Source organism: Myodes glareolus, chromosome 14, assembly GCF_982192425.1.
Source record: "Myodes glareolus chromosome 14, mMyoGla1.1, whole genome shotgun sequence".
NCBI classification, from domain to species: domain Eukaryota; kingdom Metazoa; phylum Chordata; class Mammalia; order Rodentia; family Cricetidae; genus Myodes; species Myodes glareolus.
In genome coordinates, this window is record NC_142039.1 from 40,874,194 (window position 1) to 40,891,842 (window position 17,649).

The 17,649-nt window shown below is 40.7% G+C and overlaps 1 protein-coding gene across 4 annotated transcripts; it reads left to right on the plus strand.

Annotated features, from left to right (window-relative positions):
- The first annotated feature begins 2,960 nt into the window (after positions 1-2,960).
- Positions 2,961-16,151, plus strand: Znf322 (zinc finger protein 322). 4 transcript variants are annotated; one of them, XR_015005093.2, is made up of 5 exons: positions 2,962-3,198; positions 4,001-4,085; positions 11,984-14,095; positions 14,965-15,029; positions 15,838-16,151. XR_015005093.2 is itself a non-coding variant. In XM_085699290.2 (3 exons), exon 3 carries the CDS (start codon positions 12,158-12,160, stop codon positions 13,352-13,354), a length of 1,197 nt encoding a protein of 398 aa, XP_085555416.2. In that variant the 5' UTR covers positions 2,961-3,198; positions 4,001-4,085; positions 11,984-12,157; the 3' UTR covers positions 13,355-16,151. The 4 variants fall into 4 exon arrangements, 1 of the variants encoding a protein (XP_085555416.2); XR_015005092.2 differs by having other exon boundaries at positions 11,984-15,029; XR_015005091.2 differs by having other exon boundaries at positions 14,965-16,151.
- The last annotated feature ends 1,498 nt before the right edge of the window (positions 16,152-17,649 follow it).

The window sequence follows — 17,649 nt, forward strand, 5'->3', positions numbered from 1 at the left end:
ATTTTAAAGGCATGAATCAACTTTTTACAATTTTCTACTCATAGTACTGGACTACAGTATAAAATAGGATGTTCATTAATTTTAAAGTTAAATGGAATCTGCAGATAAGTTATTCACCAAATTAATTTGATACTTTTACATCATCTTTCTGTATATTAGTGGAAAACCCGAGATACCTCAGCTACTTACGAGATAAAAAGAAATAGGGATGATAAAATGCCTGGAACACAGTGTATATATCATATAAACATAATCCATAGTATATAACACCCAGACTTCTATTTCATCTGATCTCTTTGTAATATTTGACTCTGGTAGTAAAACTTAATGTTATTATTAAATTTTGTTATGTCTCTTCATTTAAAACTAAAAACAAAAAAAAAACCTTTAAAAATATTTGAATTTCAGGGACAACTAAGCTACCCCAGCATGCTTAAAATTTCAGGAGTTGTTTCTATTTTAAAATAATCACTAGTCCCTTTGTGTGCATATATGTGGGTGGGGGTGGCACAAGCGTGCCACACACAATGTGGAGACCAGGAGACGACATGGGGAAGTCAGTTTTTCTACCTCCTGAGCACTGTGAATCAAAGTTGGGCTGTCAGGCTGGGCAGCAGGCACTTTACCCACAGGCACTTTGCTGGCCTGATGTCTCATTTCTTAGAGGATGAAGTCAGCAACTGTGACTCATTTCCATCCCATCGCATCTTTAGCCAACTTCTAATCTTTTGCCTCATGCCTAATTGCCTAGTCTTCTCCGACCTTTCCCCAAATTCTTAGCCAAGGGCCCCATGTCTATGCTCCCACACCATCTTTTACAACTTCTCTAAACTATTGACATCTGCAGTTTCCGTCCTAGACTGTGAGCATGAGACTAGCAAGCTCAGGACTGAGCTGGCTTGCGTATTTGTATTCTACTGTTATGTCAGGTGAATTAGAGATGTTCGGACTGAAGGCACTGAATCCTCTGCTTGGGCCAGTATGTCTAGAGCAATTGACAAAGGATGCTTAGCACTTACCACACCTTTTTGTTCAGTTCAGTCATTTCCCATGATACTCTGAGGTAGCCTTAAGTATGGTGGTTCCAGTAATTGACTCTGGTATCATTGAGAAGCTCAAACCAGCTCCTCATTACAAATGTGCAATCTCGGCAAATTAATCTCTTTGTTTGCAGTAGCTGTTAGAGTCCATGCGTGGACCTTGGTAGCGCTAACAAGCTAGGCTCAGCCACGTATCTTCAGTGTGTCAAAAAGACAAGCAAGGAAAAGCAGGGAAATACTTACTCAGCGAGGTCACATTGGTAAGAGGAAAGAGTAAAGATGTTCAATGACTCCCCCAAGTTCACCTTGGGGGCCCTAACATGAGGTTCAGGGATTTTTTTGAGTGTGGGGTTTTTTGTTTGTTTGTTTGTTTTTTGTTTTTTTGGCATGAGATTAGCATAAGTAAGCAGTCCTGGTCAAGGTGCAGCCTTACTCATCACCATAGTCAGAACTGTGTGAAATCCTGCTCAGACTTTCCCACTGGCTGGAAACAGGGCCTTAGGCCTTTCCTTTTCCCAGCATAAGACTCCCGCCAAAATTCCAGTTTCTGGGAGTCCATTGTCTGAATACCCTCATAGCTGAAGGGAGTGACACAGTGTCTCTTCTTTAGAATACCTTCCCTCCTGCAGTCGCTTGTGTACCTTTCTTCCTACTGCAGTCATACACAGCCCACTTCCACGAAGTGATTAGAATTGTGTTTGGAACATATCACACTCAAAAACGATAATAAGTTATTGAAATATTAGAATGAGGGCTAGAGAGATCACAGTAAAGGCCCCTGTTCTTGTCCTGCTCTGCCTTCCAGTCAGCAGCTACACAGCAGCTCACAAACCATGCATGATTTCAGTTCTAGGGAATCTGATGCACTCCGAGAGCACCAGGCATGCAGGTGGTGCACATACATATACATGTATGTATGTGTGTGTGTATATATGCTAGCAAAACACTCATACACATAAAATAAACAAGGCTAAGAAAAACATTTAAATGTTAGAATAACTGTAATAAGACACTTTTGCCTTAGAAATTTTCGTTTAAAACAAACAAGCTGCATTCCGAAAATAGGAATTAGTGACTCCAGAACACAAAACTGCCATCCTCAGTCCCTAATTCTAGAATTTCAGCCAATCCAAATCCTTTGCCAGACCAGAGAATTCTAGTATTCATCTTCCTCTGCGAGGGATTTTTTTATATATACATGTATGTAGGTCTGTGGAGATATGTGTGCTATATTATATATTTATTATTGTGTGTGCGTGGCAGACGACAACTTTTGGGGAGTCAGCCTTTTACACGGGGTCCAAGGATTGAACTGAGTTGTCTAGATTTGAGCAGTAAACACTGGCCGCTCCTCACTTCCACAGTGAGCCATCTCGCCGGCCTACATACTTTTTCCCCCCTTCAAGTTAAGAGGATATTTAACGCTCATTTTCGTTTTTTATATCTCAGTTCTCTAGCCTAGAATCTCAGTCAGAATAAACCGAAATTCTTTCAACGGTACTATTTCCTCGCCGCTTCCTCCACGCAGCAAGGCCATGCCGCTGCTCCCTTTCAAAGCCTCTCATCCCTCTCTGTCTAAGGCTTGCGTGAGCGACAGCTCCGCAGCGCCTTGGAAGTCTCTACTTCTCCGGTGTGTAAGTCTGGGTCCGCAGCATCTATCCTTGGGACCTTACTTCCGGCTCCTGCTATGAAGACCTGTGGGGAAATAAAATAACGTGGGGCGTGGTTGCAGTTCCGCGAGGAGCACAGCCAGGCCAGCTCCCAAGTCTTGCATTCCAGGGGCTAAAAGCTGGAGCGGCCGCTCCGAGAGCGCCAGAGCGCAGGCGCACTCAGGCTCCGCTCATTTCCGGAGGCTCAGCGCCTATTGGCTCAGAGCCGCGGTGACGCCCTATGAGGGATGGTTACGTGCCTGGAGGCGGGACTACGCCGCCGCGTCCTAGCTGTTGCGAGCTCTCGTGTATGGCCCAGTAGCGCGGGTGGCCGGGTGAGCCTGGATGGTGCCTTGCCAAGGGCTTGCTGACCCCTTGGCCTCTCGGCCTCTCGGCCTCACCCTCTCTCCCTGACAGACGCTGGGACCGAACCCGCTGCCGCAGCGTGCGCGACCCGGAAGCCCCGGCTGCAGGGTCCAAACGCCGGAAGTGCCGCCCAGGGCGGCCGGGTAAGCTGGCGGCCGGGCAGCGCGGCCTTTGGCGATGCGGGGATCGGGGACCGGGTGCCACGCCTCTGATGTCAGGAGCACAGTCAACGAAAAGTTGGCAGGAGAGCCCGTAGGACTGTCATGGCGGTAGCAATGAAGCCGGGCTTGGAGGCAGTCTGTAGGCTTCCTGAATGTCGAGAGAGCCAGGGGCGTTGGGAGGTCCCTCCCCCCCCCCCCACAGTCTTAAGGGCGGAGATTAGTTAAACTGCCGAGGAATCTGTTTGCAGAATCTGCTTGGTCAGAGCATTACATAGTCATTTTTAGGGGCCTTGATTATAAGTAATCTTGCATTCATGTATCATATTCCTGGAGTTTTAGTGTGCGAAGAATGAATCCTTGATCTCAGAAGTTGAAATAATACTGTACCTATCAGTCACCTCAGCGTTTGTGAGTTGGAGGCAGGAGGATAGGGAAATCAAAGCCAGCCTCAGCTGCCTAGCGAGTTTGAGGCCCGCCTGAGCTACATGAGACCCTGTCTTAATAGCAAAAAATAAATGATAACAAACAAAAAGAAGTAACAGGAGGAAGACAAGGCCTAGGGTTTTGTTGTAAAGTTAAAGTTTCTCCGAAAATTTCTTGTTATTTTTTGTAGCGCATGTCAGAAAGGAACTGCTTCTGGCAGAAGGAACTAGTATAAGCAAACATGAGAAGAAGAAAAATATGGCTGAAGGATTGGAGAGTGCATGGGACAATACTTAAATGACTTGCTGTAAAAATTTGTAAGCTCTGCAACCCTGTTCAACATTGTTGCTTTTTCCTCTAGGAGAGGGAAGAATTGAATATTATGAGTAGTTCTGGATTAGAAACCTGGTGGAGCCAAAAGAAAAAGTCATTGAGTTCTTGTTATGGTAAGTGGTATATATCTGGTTTTATATAAGTGAATTTTGAAGTAGGGATGGGATAAGAAAGAGGTTAAAACATACTTGAGGAAAAGAAATGGCTTTATTGCTAACATAGTGGTGATAAGACCAGACCCTGTCATACCAGTTAGAGTACACTTTACTTTTCCAGCAAGCGTGTGTATGTTCACAGTAGGCGTGCAACGGTTGTCCCTCTTTTGATTTGCCATACAAAGAAGGCACTGTGCCCAACGCTCGGGCAGGCTGTGGGAGAGGATGGATATTGAAACCCTGGCTCTGTTACTTAACTACCTGTTACGTCTTGCATAACTACCAATAGAAACAAGTGTCCTGTCTGTAAGATGCAGACATTGGTGTTGATAGTTGATTTTACATTGGTCTTGGGAGGATTACATGTCCATAACCCATGTAAACAATGAAAATAAGTGAGACAATCCATGGTCTAGGGCTATACAGCAAGTGTGGGTTTTCAGATAATAGTTTAAATATTTACTGTGTGATTGTCCCGTATGTCCTTTAACTGAAAAAACTCTTGAGCTCTGAAGTTCTGTTGCTCACTTTGTATATTTGAACTTTTGTTTGCTCTTTGCTTATGAAATGGTCTGATGTTGCTCATGAAAAGAGAAAAGTTGCTCCTTCCTAGGAGGGGGTAAGAAAAGCATTTTAGAGACAGCAACCTGGAGTTAAGATTCGGAGGATGTGTTTGTGTTTGCCAGATGGACAACTTAGCTTGTATTGTTGGAGACCCAAGGGTAGTGATAGTCCTTTTTTTATTCTGATACTTGTTTATTTATGGGTTTTTGGTTTTGTTTTGTTTAGCAGATATAGTCTAAATGGAACAGATAAGAAATTGCAGTAACCAAAAGACAATGTCTTAACTTTAGTCGATGTTATGATATAGTAGGAGAAACAAACAAGGGAACGTACATAAAATACATATGGTAAAGTTGGATAGTGATGTTGAGCAGTAAGGTGGTATGAAGTCTTTCAGAGAAGGTAATCAAGGTATGCTACTTTTTGAGGTAAATTTCAGTCTCACAGTGACTCACACAGTGGAGAACTCTTCATGAACGAACAGCAGTGTAGGCAGAAGAAACAGTGTTAACTTTCTGAGGTCCTGTGAGGATGAAGATGGCAGAAATTCCATATTATGGAGGGCAGTAAAAACCTTGGATTTTATTCTAGATAAATGGTAAGAAACCACATTTCAAACATGGGAAGTGTCATGGTCTTTTGAAGTTCGACAGCCAGATTGTATTTTGTTTGCACAGGAAAATTGTTTTCTGGTTTTAAATATTTTTGTTTGTTTTGTTTTGTTTGTTTTCCTTGTGCACCACACATCTTGGCAATTGAGGGCAGTTGTGACACTTTGGATTAGTAGCTGAATGAGACAATCTGGTCCATTTTCCAAGCTGTGAGAAAGCTCAGTTAAAGAGTTGACTGTAGGGTTGCAAGTTACAAAGCTAGTTTAGGTGACCTAGGGAAAACCTTTCTCAAAATGCAAAAAGTATAGGGTATATTGCTCAATGGTACTGTGTAAAAGTGTTTTGCAGGCCTTGGGTTCAATCCCCATTACCACAAGACAGTTAATAAATAAATAAATAAACAAACAAATAAACCAGCAAATCACATTTCTGTTTGAACATGTCTACATTTTGGTTCAACATGAATATTAATTTTAGGCTGGTTTGAAAACTCATATCTAACATGTCTCCTGATTCCTTTCAGGGACGAATGGTGTCTAGAACCCAGAATCTCAATGTTCACTAAGTACATTATTGCTGGGATTGCATTTCTATAACGTGACAACTGACAGTATTAGGATAAAAACACGTTTTTATGTGCACACACGTCTGTTTTCTCTATAAGTACAAACTGTGACCTCATTCTGCCCTTCAGTTCCATCTAACTACGATACAAGTTTATTTCTATCTTGTTCTTTTGTACTTGTAACTTCCCCCTGTGACTGTGGGGAATCTGTGTTTCATTATTCCACTCCGGTAGACACATCAGTTGGTATGTACTATGAGGAAAACCCTCTAAAACTCAGTAATTCCCTGCAGTTTGGAAGGCTGTGTGGGCCTTTAATCTCAGTACTCAGGGATCTGAGGGGTCAGAGTTTAAGACCTGCCTGAGCTACATAGTGAGCCTATTTCTAAAAAAGTGAAAGAAAGTAAAAATAGTAATTGCTTATTATTTTATTATCTTTAGCTTGAGTTAATATAGTCTCTTACTGTGTCAGAGTTACTTTTTCCATTTCCCTTCTTTTGGGTGATCATGTTATTTGTTTGAAACAAACTGTCTTTTGGTTTGTTTTGAAACAGGGTCTTACTTTGTAAGCCAAGCAGGCTTAGAATTTTATAGCCCAGTGTAGCCTCAGACTTGTGACAGTTCCTCTGCCTCAGCCCCCAGGTTCTAAAGCTAAGGTGTGAGCCACCATACTCAGCTGCCGTTTGCTTTTATGTGTCACTTTGTAGCTCCCCTAAGCTTTGCTTCCTTGGCAGTGCTAGTGATAGAGCCTAGAGTCCCATGCACGCCGCACTACAGAGCCCTGTCCCAGACCACCCGTTTTTTTTTTCTGTTGAATGTATATGTATGCAGAAGTGTGTTCTTAGAGAAATATGACTCTTCCTATTTCAGTCATATGAATTCTGTCTTCCTAACTTTTGATCCCATTTTCACCTATGTTGTGATGATCAAGTACAGTCATTTCTTGTTTTTCTAAATTTATTTTTTTGCTAAATCATAAATATTTGTACAGTTTTTTAAATTTCTACTTTCTTACACAAAATATAGCAGCTGTTTGCACTTTAAAATTTTTAAAAATAAATACTAGGTGGTGACGGTGCTGACCTTTAATCCCAGCAGTTAGAAGACAGCAGCAGATGGATTTCTGAGTTTGAGGACAGCCAGGGCTACACAGAGAGACCCTATCTTGAAAAGCAAAAAATTTACAAGTGGAGGTGGAGAGATATCTCAGTTGTTAAGTGCATTTGCAGAGGACCTAAATTTAGGTTCCAGTACCGATTGTAGCTAACAGCTGTCTGTAACTCCAGTTCCAGGGACTCTGGTACATTTTTCTGGCCTCTTTGGGCACTGCACATTTGTGGTGTATGGTTTGAATGACAGTGGCCCCCACAGGCTCATATATTTGAATACTTGTCCCTAGTTGATGAAACTGTTTGGAAAGGATTAGCAAGCACTTTCCTGGAGGAGGTATGCCACTGAGAATTGGTATTGAGATTTCAAAAGACTCACACCTCACTAAGATGTGTCACTAAACTGCTGTGATTGGCTTTGAACCTGTTCAATTTTTATGATTCTCTTTCTTCATCCCCCCCCCCCCTTTCCAAGCAGCCAGGATCAAACGCTTCTGTCCTCAGGCTAGACATAGTACTAGTATTTTGATTTATAACTAAGCTTATTGGATATAGAGAGATGAGTCAGTAGTTAAGAGCATTTATTGCCCTTGCAGAAGACCCAGCCAGGTTCTAGTCCAAGTACCCACATGGTGGCTCATAGTTTTAGGGGATCTTCTCATGCCCTTTTCTGATCAGGCATGCACTGTTTCATATACATACATGCAGATATACAGGCGAACAAAACAGTTACACACATAAAAGAAATCTTTTTTTTTTCCAGTATTTTTTCTGTTTTCTAGTTCATTGATTTCCTAGTTTATTTTCATTATTTCCTTCAATTTGTTATTTCTCAGTATTTGACCTAAGAAGTTTATATCTATGTAATTATTTAATTGTTTCACTTCAAGTAGTTCTACACCTATAGTTATGCTCTGAGTTGGGTCAGTGAGATTCCAAAAGAAAATTCATGTGCTTTTTTTTTTTTTTTTAATCTTTCTTGAGATTTCATTTCACGTATATGAGTGTTTTGCCAGCAGGTATGTTTGTGTACTGTATATGCATGCCCAGTGCCCAAGAGTGGTGTGTGAAGTCCTTCTATATGTGTTATTTTTATTGGTTAATGAATAAAGAAACTGCTTTGGCCTATAGCAAGACAGAACAGAGCTGTGGGGGGGGCACAACACAGGGGGAGGGGACACTAAACCGAATTCTGGGAGACAGAAGCCAGAGTTGGGGAGACGGCAGAGGGGGAAGAAATGCGAACTGCTAGTTAAAACCTTGCTGGTAGGCCACAAGCATCATGGTAAAATATAAAATAATAAAAATGGGTTAATTCTAGATGTAAAATCTAGTTAGCAGTGTGTTTAAGTGACTGGCCAAACAGTGATTTAATTAATACGGTTTCTGTGTGATTATTTTGGGAATGTGGGCGATCAAAAACCAAACAAGCGGCCTCCTACAACACAAGAGACCAGATGAGGTTGTTGGATACTTTGGAACTGGAGTTACAGAAAGATGGGTGTTAGACACTATGCTGGGATTGAGCCTGGGTCCTCTGGGTGAGCAGCACATGCAGCTGAATATGTCTCCAACCCCCATCAGTCCCTCCCCCTTTCTTGGGGGCGGTGTTTGAGACAGGGTTTCTCTGTGTAGCTTTGGCGCCTGTCCTGGCAGTAGCTCTGTAGACCAAGCTGGTCTTAAACTCACAGAGATCTGGATTCTGCCTCTGCCTACCAAGCGCTGGGATTATAGGCATGGGCCACTACTACCCTGCTCTCATTAGCCCTTTCTAAGGAAAATGTTTACTCACTGTTAAGTCCTTTGTGTATAAATGACCTAGCATAAAATTTGTTTTGTCCTTGTGTTTTACAGAAAACTGTTTTTTAATTTTGATTTCCTCAAGACCAGACAGTGAATGCTGTTTCTCGTTTGTCTAGATTCTGTGTAAGCGACAGTTTATTCAATCTTTAGACCACTCTTTCACCAGATTAGGGTCCATCTTTGTGATGTGTTAGCCTCTTTAGTTTGTCAGCTAAGGGGGGAATTTTATTTCTTTTTTTTTCTTTTAATTATTTTATTATGTGTATTGGTGGTTTGCTTGGAGCACACAGCTCCTTTCTCCCCATGCCCTTACAGTCCTCACTCTCTGGGTGTGCATCTTTGCTAACTCTGGTATCCTACTCTCTTGTTAGAACATTGGTCCACTTGAGTCAGGGCCGTCCTCATTCTAGCTTTAGTCATTCTTAAAGATCATGTGGTCAAATGTATCACATTCTAAGAAGGTAGGGATTAGAAGTGACACACAGTTTGGCCTATAACAACCAGCTAAGTTATAATACTCCACAGGAAAAGGAAGAGTGGTTTGAACCAGATTGGTAGCAGCAGAAATTGGTGAGAAGTGGTTGGATATGGATTTATGAATTTTGAATTGGAGCCAACAAATTTTTGATACCTTGATTGTGAGGTACAAAACAGAAGAGATTGCAAGGTAACCCTTCAGGTTTTTGGATGAGTTGAGAGTTTATTGTCAGTGTAAGGCAGGCTTTGTTTACTTCCTTTGACTGGAAGGCAAGAGTAGATTCTAGACAGATTCTAGGAACTCATTTCTGTAAATGCAGCCTCATAAGGTAGGAATAATGTTCTCTGGTGGTTTTAGGATTTGAGGGTTGATTGTGACAGGGACAAAGCATGCTCTCTGCTCAAGACATTAGTGGTTTTTCTGGTAACTGTTTCCTACAAGGCAGTCAGTATTTGGTGCAGCTTCCTTCCGCCAGGCAGACCTGCAACCTTTTGATACCCACCATGCGTGGGTCAACAAGGTGAACTCTGATTCACCATGTTGGTAAGAAATACATAGAGAAGTATCTGCTTATGTGACAAGGGTGGATATTCTATTGTCTAACAAGGATTCACTTAATGGGTATATTCACACACCCTAGGATACTATCAAATGCTGAGTGAAAATTAGAAATCTGGAGTTAGTAAATTGATACAGTAGGAAGTCATGCATTATCTTAGCAGGGGGTAAGAATAACCCTACTGTGCCTTTGAGATCCCTTTGGTGTGATATCTGAGTTCTGCTCCATTTTATTTATCAGTGTGCTGAATTTGGTGAGCATTTACATTTACTACATACCATTTTCAGCCAGTTTTGATACTGTTTTCATTTATAAACTTTTATGTAGGCTCCAGTCCATTCTTAGATACTTGAGCTTTGTGACATTCTCCCTAGAAAAATGGATGTATAGTGAGCAGTAAATGATTCATAGGTTATACAGTCGCCTATAGATGCCAAATAAGAAGGTCTGTTGTGAGTTTGAGAACTTCACGTGTGCCAGGCATTGTCCTAGGTGTTAAACAGCAGTTAACAAACTAAACAATAATGGAAATATGTATGGAGGATCTTGTCTATTAGGGTTCACATTCAGTGGAGAAAAATAAAAAAGAAAGGATGGAAAGGGTGTTATGTAAGTCGAGGTGGAGAATAAGGTGATTAGAAAAGGCCCCACTGGGTGTATGTAACAATTGAGCAAAGATTTAAGTGAGGGAAAGGAGAAGCATTGAAGACATCTAGAGGAGGAAAAGTCCTTAAGCAAGGGGGGTGGGGAGAGAGAGGGACAGAGAGGGAGAGAGACAGAGAGACAGAGAGGGACAGAGAGAGACAAAGGACATTAAGACCCTGAAATGGAAATACTTCTGGCTTGCTTGAACTGTGGCAAAGACCCGGGTGACCAAAGTAGGGGAAGAACACAGAAGTGACTTAAGCTGGGAACTAGGGTTCAGATTTCCTTGATGTTTGCAGGTTTCTAAAGGAATTTGGGTAGAAGTTAAGGGTCAAATGTCTAATTGGAATATGTTCTAGAAACCTTAAAAGACAAGATTTGGAGGCAGATAGTGGGTGATTTTTCTTTTGGTAAGTTCTAATATAAAGGAAACAGAATGGGAAGACTAGTTTGAGGCTGAGATCATTAAGGAATTTTGCTTGTTGGTTGTGCCTTTTTTTTTTCTTAAAGAAGAGAAAGGATAGCCTGTTTACTAATGAGAATGACCCAGTAGAAAGGAATAAATTGATAATGCAGGAGAGTGGCTGTAGAACTGCAATCAGGATGCAGATGTGAAGGAAGCAGGTGGGAGTCCCATACAAAGATGAAAGTTTATGGGTTGAGCAGCAGCAACTTGTCCTCCTTGGTGAGAGATGGAAGCAGGCCCTGCTTTAGCACACCTACAGGCTTGCTAGGTGGTGGCAGGAACACAAGGAAGGGTGTCATTTGCACTGATGTGTGTGCTTTATTCTTATTCTCCTTGTTTACTTTCACTTTCTTAATATAGTAAGTTGAAAAGTCATATTTATATTACCAAATAAAAGATGGTGGTGCTGCGTGAAAAAGACTACACACAACAACAAATGTGAAGGACCAAATAAGTTGGCTATGAAACATGAATAAGTGTTGTGTAGATATGCATCCCATCTCCAGGGCAGCTCGTTATGTATATGCAGGTATTTAAAAATCTCAGATCCAGAACATTTTGTTCCCAGGCATTCTGGATAAGGAATCATGCAGAATATACAGTTTACTCCTCCTCCCCTCCTTTCTTTTCCTCTCTTCTCTCTTCCACCTACCTCCTTCCCTCCCTTCAGCCTTCCCTCCCTCCCTTCTTTTCTCCTTTCCTTTCCTTTTTCCTTTCCTTTCCTTTCCTTTCCTTTCCTTTCCTTTCCTTTCCTTTCCTTTCCTTTCCTTTCCTTTCCCCTTTCCTTTCCTTTCCATTTATTCAGTGTGAAGGAGGTGCGTGTTGCTACATGGTACCAGAGTGGATGTTGGAAGACAGTGAGTTCTCAACCTCTACCGTGTAGATTGATTATGGGAGTAGAACTCAGGTCATCAGGTTTGGCAACAAGCGCCTTTATCCACCGAGTCATTTCTCCCATCCCAAGAAAAAGTTTCTATCAGTCTTTCCTGCAGTGATTTTTTCTTTTAGACTTCTTAGTGATAGAGATATAAATAATATTTCTACTTTGTCTCATAGGTTTGGAGGTTCCACGTAAGAAATTAATTATATGATGCTGGAAATTTGTAATCGCAAGCTGCTAATGAATGAAAGGCTTGAAACAGATATGTTTTTGAAGTTACCAGTAAAGTGACTATGAAAACAGGGGTCAAGAAGACCAATGGAAAACCACTTAGGAGAGAACCATAGAAAATGTACACTTCAGATGAGAGATGTAACCAGAGAACTCAAAAAAGGAAAATATACCATGTATGCCCTCAGAAGGGGAAAAAGATTTATATTCATGTTCATGAGATTACTCAAATAGATAATCAAATTTGTCAGTGCCTTGACCGTGAACAAAATTTTTGTGAAAACTTAGCACGTATGTGTGAGAAAACATATACTGGGGAGAAATCTTACAGATGTGATATGTGTGAGAAAACCTTCATCCAAAGTTCAGATCTTATTCTGCACCAGAGGATTCATAATTACGAGAAACCTTATAAGTGCAGCAAATGTGAGAAGAGCTTTTGGCACCACTTAGCCCTTTCAGGACACCAGAGAACACATGCAGGTAAAAAGTTTTATACCTGTGACATCTGTGGCAAGAATTTTGGTCAGAGCTCTGATCTGCTTGTCCACCAGCGAAGCCATACAGGTGAAAAACCTTATCTGTGTAATGAGTGTGATAAATGCTTCAGTCGAAGTACAAATCTCATAAGGCACCGAAGAACTCACACAGGTGAGAAGCCATTTAAGTGTCTGGAATGTGAAAAAGCTTTTAGTGGGAAATCGGATCTTATTAGCCACCAAAGGACTCATACTGGTGAAAGACCCTACAAATGCAGTAAATGTGAGAAAAGTTATCGACACCGTTCAGCCTTCATTGTACATAAAAGAGTTCATACCGGGGAGAAGCCGTACAAGTGTGGTGCCTGTGAGAAGTGCTTTGGCCAGAAATCAGACCTTATTGTACATCAGAGAGTCCATACTGGAGAGAAACCATATAAATGCTTGGAGTGTATGAGAAGTTTTACTCGGAGTGCCAACCTAATTAGGCACCAGGCAACTCACACTCATACTTTCAAATGCCTTGAATATGAGAAAAGCTTCAACTGTAGCTCAGACCTTATTGTACATCAGAGGATTCACATGGAAGAGAAACCACATCAGTGGTCTATGTGTGAGAGCGGATTCTTCCTAGGTGTGGACTTTGTTGCCCAGCAGAAAATGAGGACTCAAACAGAGGAGCTGCATTATAAATACAGCGTATGTGATAAAAGCTTTCATCATAGCTCGGCCCTTCAGCATCAGACGGTGCACATCGGTGAGGAATACATCTGTAATGTGGGTGAAAAAGGACTTGATCTCAGCTCTCGTGCATCAGAAACCTCACGGATGTCTTGACAAGACGTCACATTACCTTAAAAAGGGGATTTACACATCAGAATTCATTAAGAGAAAGACTCCTAGGTGAATTTCAGATTTACCTCAGACCTCAGACTTCATTGGGGACCAGAGAGAGAGTCTACAGTCTTTGGAACTGTAACAAAAGCTTTATGCAGAGATTGGCCCTATTAGGACACCATTATTAGCCACATTTGCGAAGAACTCCACAAATGCTTTGGGTTTTGAGAAACCTCCCACCCAAGAAGGTTCATACAGATAGGAAGCCTTACATGTGCAGTATGGGAAATCTCCAGCAATGTTAAACCATCACCGTTACAAGAGAATTCACACCAGAGAGCAGCCATTTAAATGCTCTGTGTCAGCAGTAGTTTGAATAATATGTACGCCTTGGGGAGAAACCCCAGAAATTGCAGGAAAATCTTCTGACAGAATTCTGACTCTCTTACCCATCAGAGAAGCCATACTGGTATAAATGGATATTTGTCTTGAGTGTGGCAGAAACATTTATTGGAGAGTCTTTCTTGGGTTTGTATCCACCTAAACAAAAATCAGAAGAAAGATACATGTCTGACTGAGAAAAGCTTGTTAATTTTCAGCTCTTGGGGGTGTATCAGGGAACTCACATCAGTGAAAAACGCATAAATGCTTTGTGTCTAAGAAGCTAGAAGCTTTCATCTAATCGGGCCCCAGAGAACCGGTTCTACGGAGGAGTTGCTCCAGCGAGAGATCTAGTTGTGGGTGAGAATCTGTATATATGCTATGTATGAGAAAGCTCTTATAGTTATAAAGAACTAAATAGAGTTGTATGGGAGGGAACAGTGTCTTAGTGACCCAGAAGCTTGTTCTGGAGGAGCTGGGACAGGTCAGCATGGATCTGAAGGGTAACTCAGGTAAAGACACTTTTCTTTTGTCTGAACCACTTAATGATTGCTCTAGTTTCACTCTTAAAAACTCATAAATTCAATAAAGAAAAGGATTGTAATCTTGTGTATAAGGTAGGGCATGGGTTATTGTTCTAAGAAAGACGTGCTTTTGATTTTTGCTTCCTTTCTTTTTAAAGTCTTATCTAGAATGGGAATGGCGTGTTGCTAGCAGGATATGAAAAGAACTAAGAAGCTAGGGAGTACTTAGTATGGGTTAAAATTCTCAGTTGTTTCCCCTTTGCATAATCAACCTCAGCAAAAAGCAGAGTACTCAGCTCTTAGTGTTGAGATCTGCCCACAAAATGGTCCAAAATTGTCCCTAAAGTATTTTTTTTTTTGAGTTATCACTGGTCCTTGAAATTTCAGATTTAGAGGTTCATTTCTTTTCAAGCCCAAACAACCAATTCCTGGATACTGGTTATGATCATGTTATAGTATCCAGCTTTTTGTGACTTACTACATCTCAGTGATTGATACTGTATCAACTGGCTCAGAGCAGAAGAAATAGGGGAAAGTTGTAAACCAGAGAAAGCAGAGGAGAGACAATGAAGCATTTTTAATAGAGGAACTGGACACAGATTTCGAGGGTCCTGACTCCAAAGCTCATGTTCTTCTTCATTCTATTATCCTGATGCTTGCAGCAAATTAAGCTTCATAATGACACATTTTTTTCATTTATTCCAGTTCTGTCAAGGAAAGAAAAATACAGTTTAATCCCAGGGAAAGGATTGCAGTCAACACAATATAAGGTATATTCTTGGCTTGAAATGCAGGACTATAAATGTTAGAAAAGTGGTTGGCAGATTCACCTGAGGTTTAAGGATAACATTTGTTTGCAGTACAGTAGGGTAGTTGATTGTCTTTATCATTCCTTGGATAGCTCATGACCCAAGCATCTTATGTTCACTTCTCATTGTTTTTTATTTAAAAGACCTTTAATTCAACTATTTCAAGTTCCTGTAGTATTTGGGACTCTGTAGAGTATTATTTTCTTGCTAATTATAGTCCTCTAGTTTTGTTGTAATTTGTATTCCATGGGGTATTAGTGTTTCAATTCATGCAAGTGATCTGGTAATACCTTACATTCGGCTGGCTGTAACCTCTTAACCTGATAGTTGTTGATAATCATAATCTTAAGGCCAGTGAATTTAACTCAGTAAAGAATCTGGTTCCAGTGTTTTTCCTTTTAAGAAACAGGTTGTGTCAGTTTTAATCAGACATGTTCTAGTAGTTTTTACAAATAACTTTAGTACTATGAAAATTTATCCATTGTGATAAACACACACTAGATATGTATTTTTTTTCTTGAGGAATATCATGCTTATTACTAGCAAAAGTTTGATAATTGTGATACTTAAAATAATATTGGATATATGACAGTGGCAGTAAAAAATAAATTAGTCATTGTGACTGCTTATTAATCAGTAAAGAGACCATGGAGAAAGAGACAAAGCTTAAAACATTAGTAGGTTGGTGACTTACCCTTCCTTCAGCCTGTCTCACTGGAAATTGTCTGTAGTCTCTAAATAAACTAACAGTGGACCATTCCTCAAACAGAACTTTGAGGATGTAAAGCAGGCCTGAGGCTTGTTAACTATGGTGAGAAGGTGTTGGTATTACGTAGCGTAACCTGAGGTTGGAGAGGACCACTTGGGAGCCTGTAACCAAAGCTAGAAGGTAACTTCTGGGATGGATGGAGGTTCCCTTGAAGCAGTGCCAACCCAAATCTACCTCAGGTAAGTAGTTAGAATAACTTTTTCAAGATTTCAGACCAAATGAAAATAAAGTATATTCTGTCCATGTACTCCTCTATGCTTTATTGTTTTGTTTACCTTTAATTTTTAAATAAACATTTGTTCTGAAAAACTCTATTTTTGTCTTCACTATACTATGAGAAATTAACTAGTCTCCTGCATTTACATTGGGGTATTGTACTTAATGATGGATGTGTAGGTGGTAGCCATAACCATTGTAGAAGGGCAGAAGGCAACCAACCACATTCTTTGCCAAAATATCACAAGAAAGATCTTTAGCCCAGTTACTAATATTCTTCCTCTCTGAAACCTCTCGAGCTTAGTTTTTTAGTTTCCACAGTCTGCATAGCTCTCAGCACTGCTGTCTTCCAGTTTCCTGCTATGATGGCCCATTAAGTTCTGGTTACAGAGTGTAACTGCCTTTCTAGTTCAAAATCCCAAATTCTGCCACCTTACTTCAGGAAAACCACATGGTCAGGTCTGTCACAGCAATAGCCCACTCTCTGGTTCTGTTCTGGTTACTTTTCTATTGCTGTGACAGCATACCATGACCAGGGCAACTTATAAAAGAAAGTTTAATTTGGTTTGCAGTATCAGAGGTGTGACTCCATGATAGCTCACATCTTAATCCACAACCACAAGTCAGAGAGAGCTAACTGGGAATCACAAGAGTCTTTTGAAACCTCAAAGCCCCCCTCCCAGTCACACATACCTCTCCAGCAAGTTCACACTTCATAAACCTTCCCAAAAAGTTCAGCCAACTGGGGACTAAGTATTCAAACCACCACAGCTAAGATAACCTGAATGTGGGTCCCCAGTACCTGTGTAAAAGTCAGGCACAGTGGTGCTTGTAATCCTAGCAGTGAGAAGGCCTTTGTTAACCAGTAATTTTTGCTGGCTCACAGACAACTTGTGTAAGTGTGAAGTATTTTTTATCAGTTTTGTTGGACTGCTATTGCTTCATATATATCCAAGAGTATAATTTCAGACAATGACATTTTAAGAGAAGAGAACATTTTTTTAAGTAAAGATGGTCATAAAGGAAGAGACTGTCGTCCGTTAGCTCAACAGTGAGTAAGTGTAGTAGGTAGAATCATTTCATTAGAGAAACTCTTAGCTTCCGAGAAGCTCCTGTCATATCTGAGTAGGAGAATGCTCACATTTCTAATGGAGTAGCCATTGTTGGAGTATAATCTTTATTTTGGGAAAAACTATTTGGAAAAATTATGGAACTTTATAGCTATAGACTAAGGAAGTATTATTTTGAAATACATTGGACATCAAGAATATAATTTGTAAGAAATAAGGAGGTATCCTAAGAATTCAACCGAAAGTTTGAGATGTGGCCCAGTGTTAAGTGCTTGCCCACCATGTTTAACACCAAAAGTAAAGAAAGAAAAAGAAAAATTTTTCATTCTAGTTTTTATAAACTAAATTTATCTTCGATTTTTTAAAAACCTTAAAATTCTAATTACATATACATGTGTGTGCATTCCTGTGTGGGGATATGTACACGTGTGGGTGCAGATACCTTAGAATCTAGAAGAGGACGTCGAATCTGGAGTGGGAATTACAGGAGGTCATGAGCTACATGATGTAGGTATTGGGAATGAAA

What these genes read in the sequence shown, in the direction of transcription:
- Znf322 (XM_085699290.2), top strand. Translation starts at nt 12,158, where the DNA reads ATGTACACTTCAGATGAGAGATGTAACCAGAGAACTCAAAAAAGGAAA.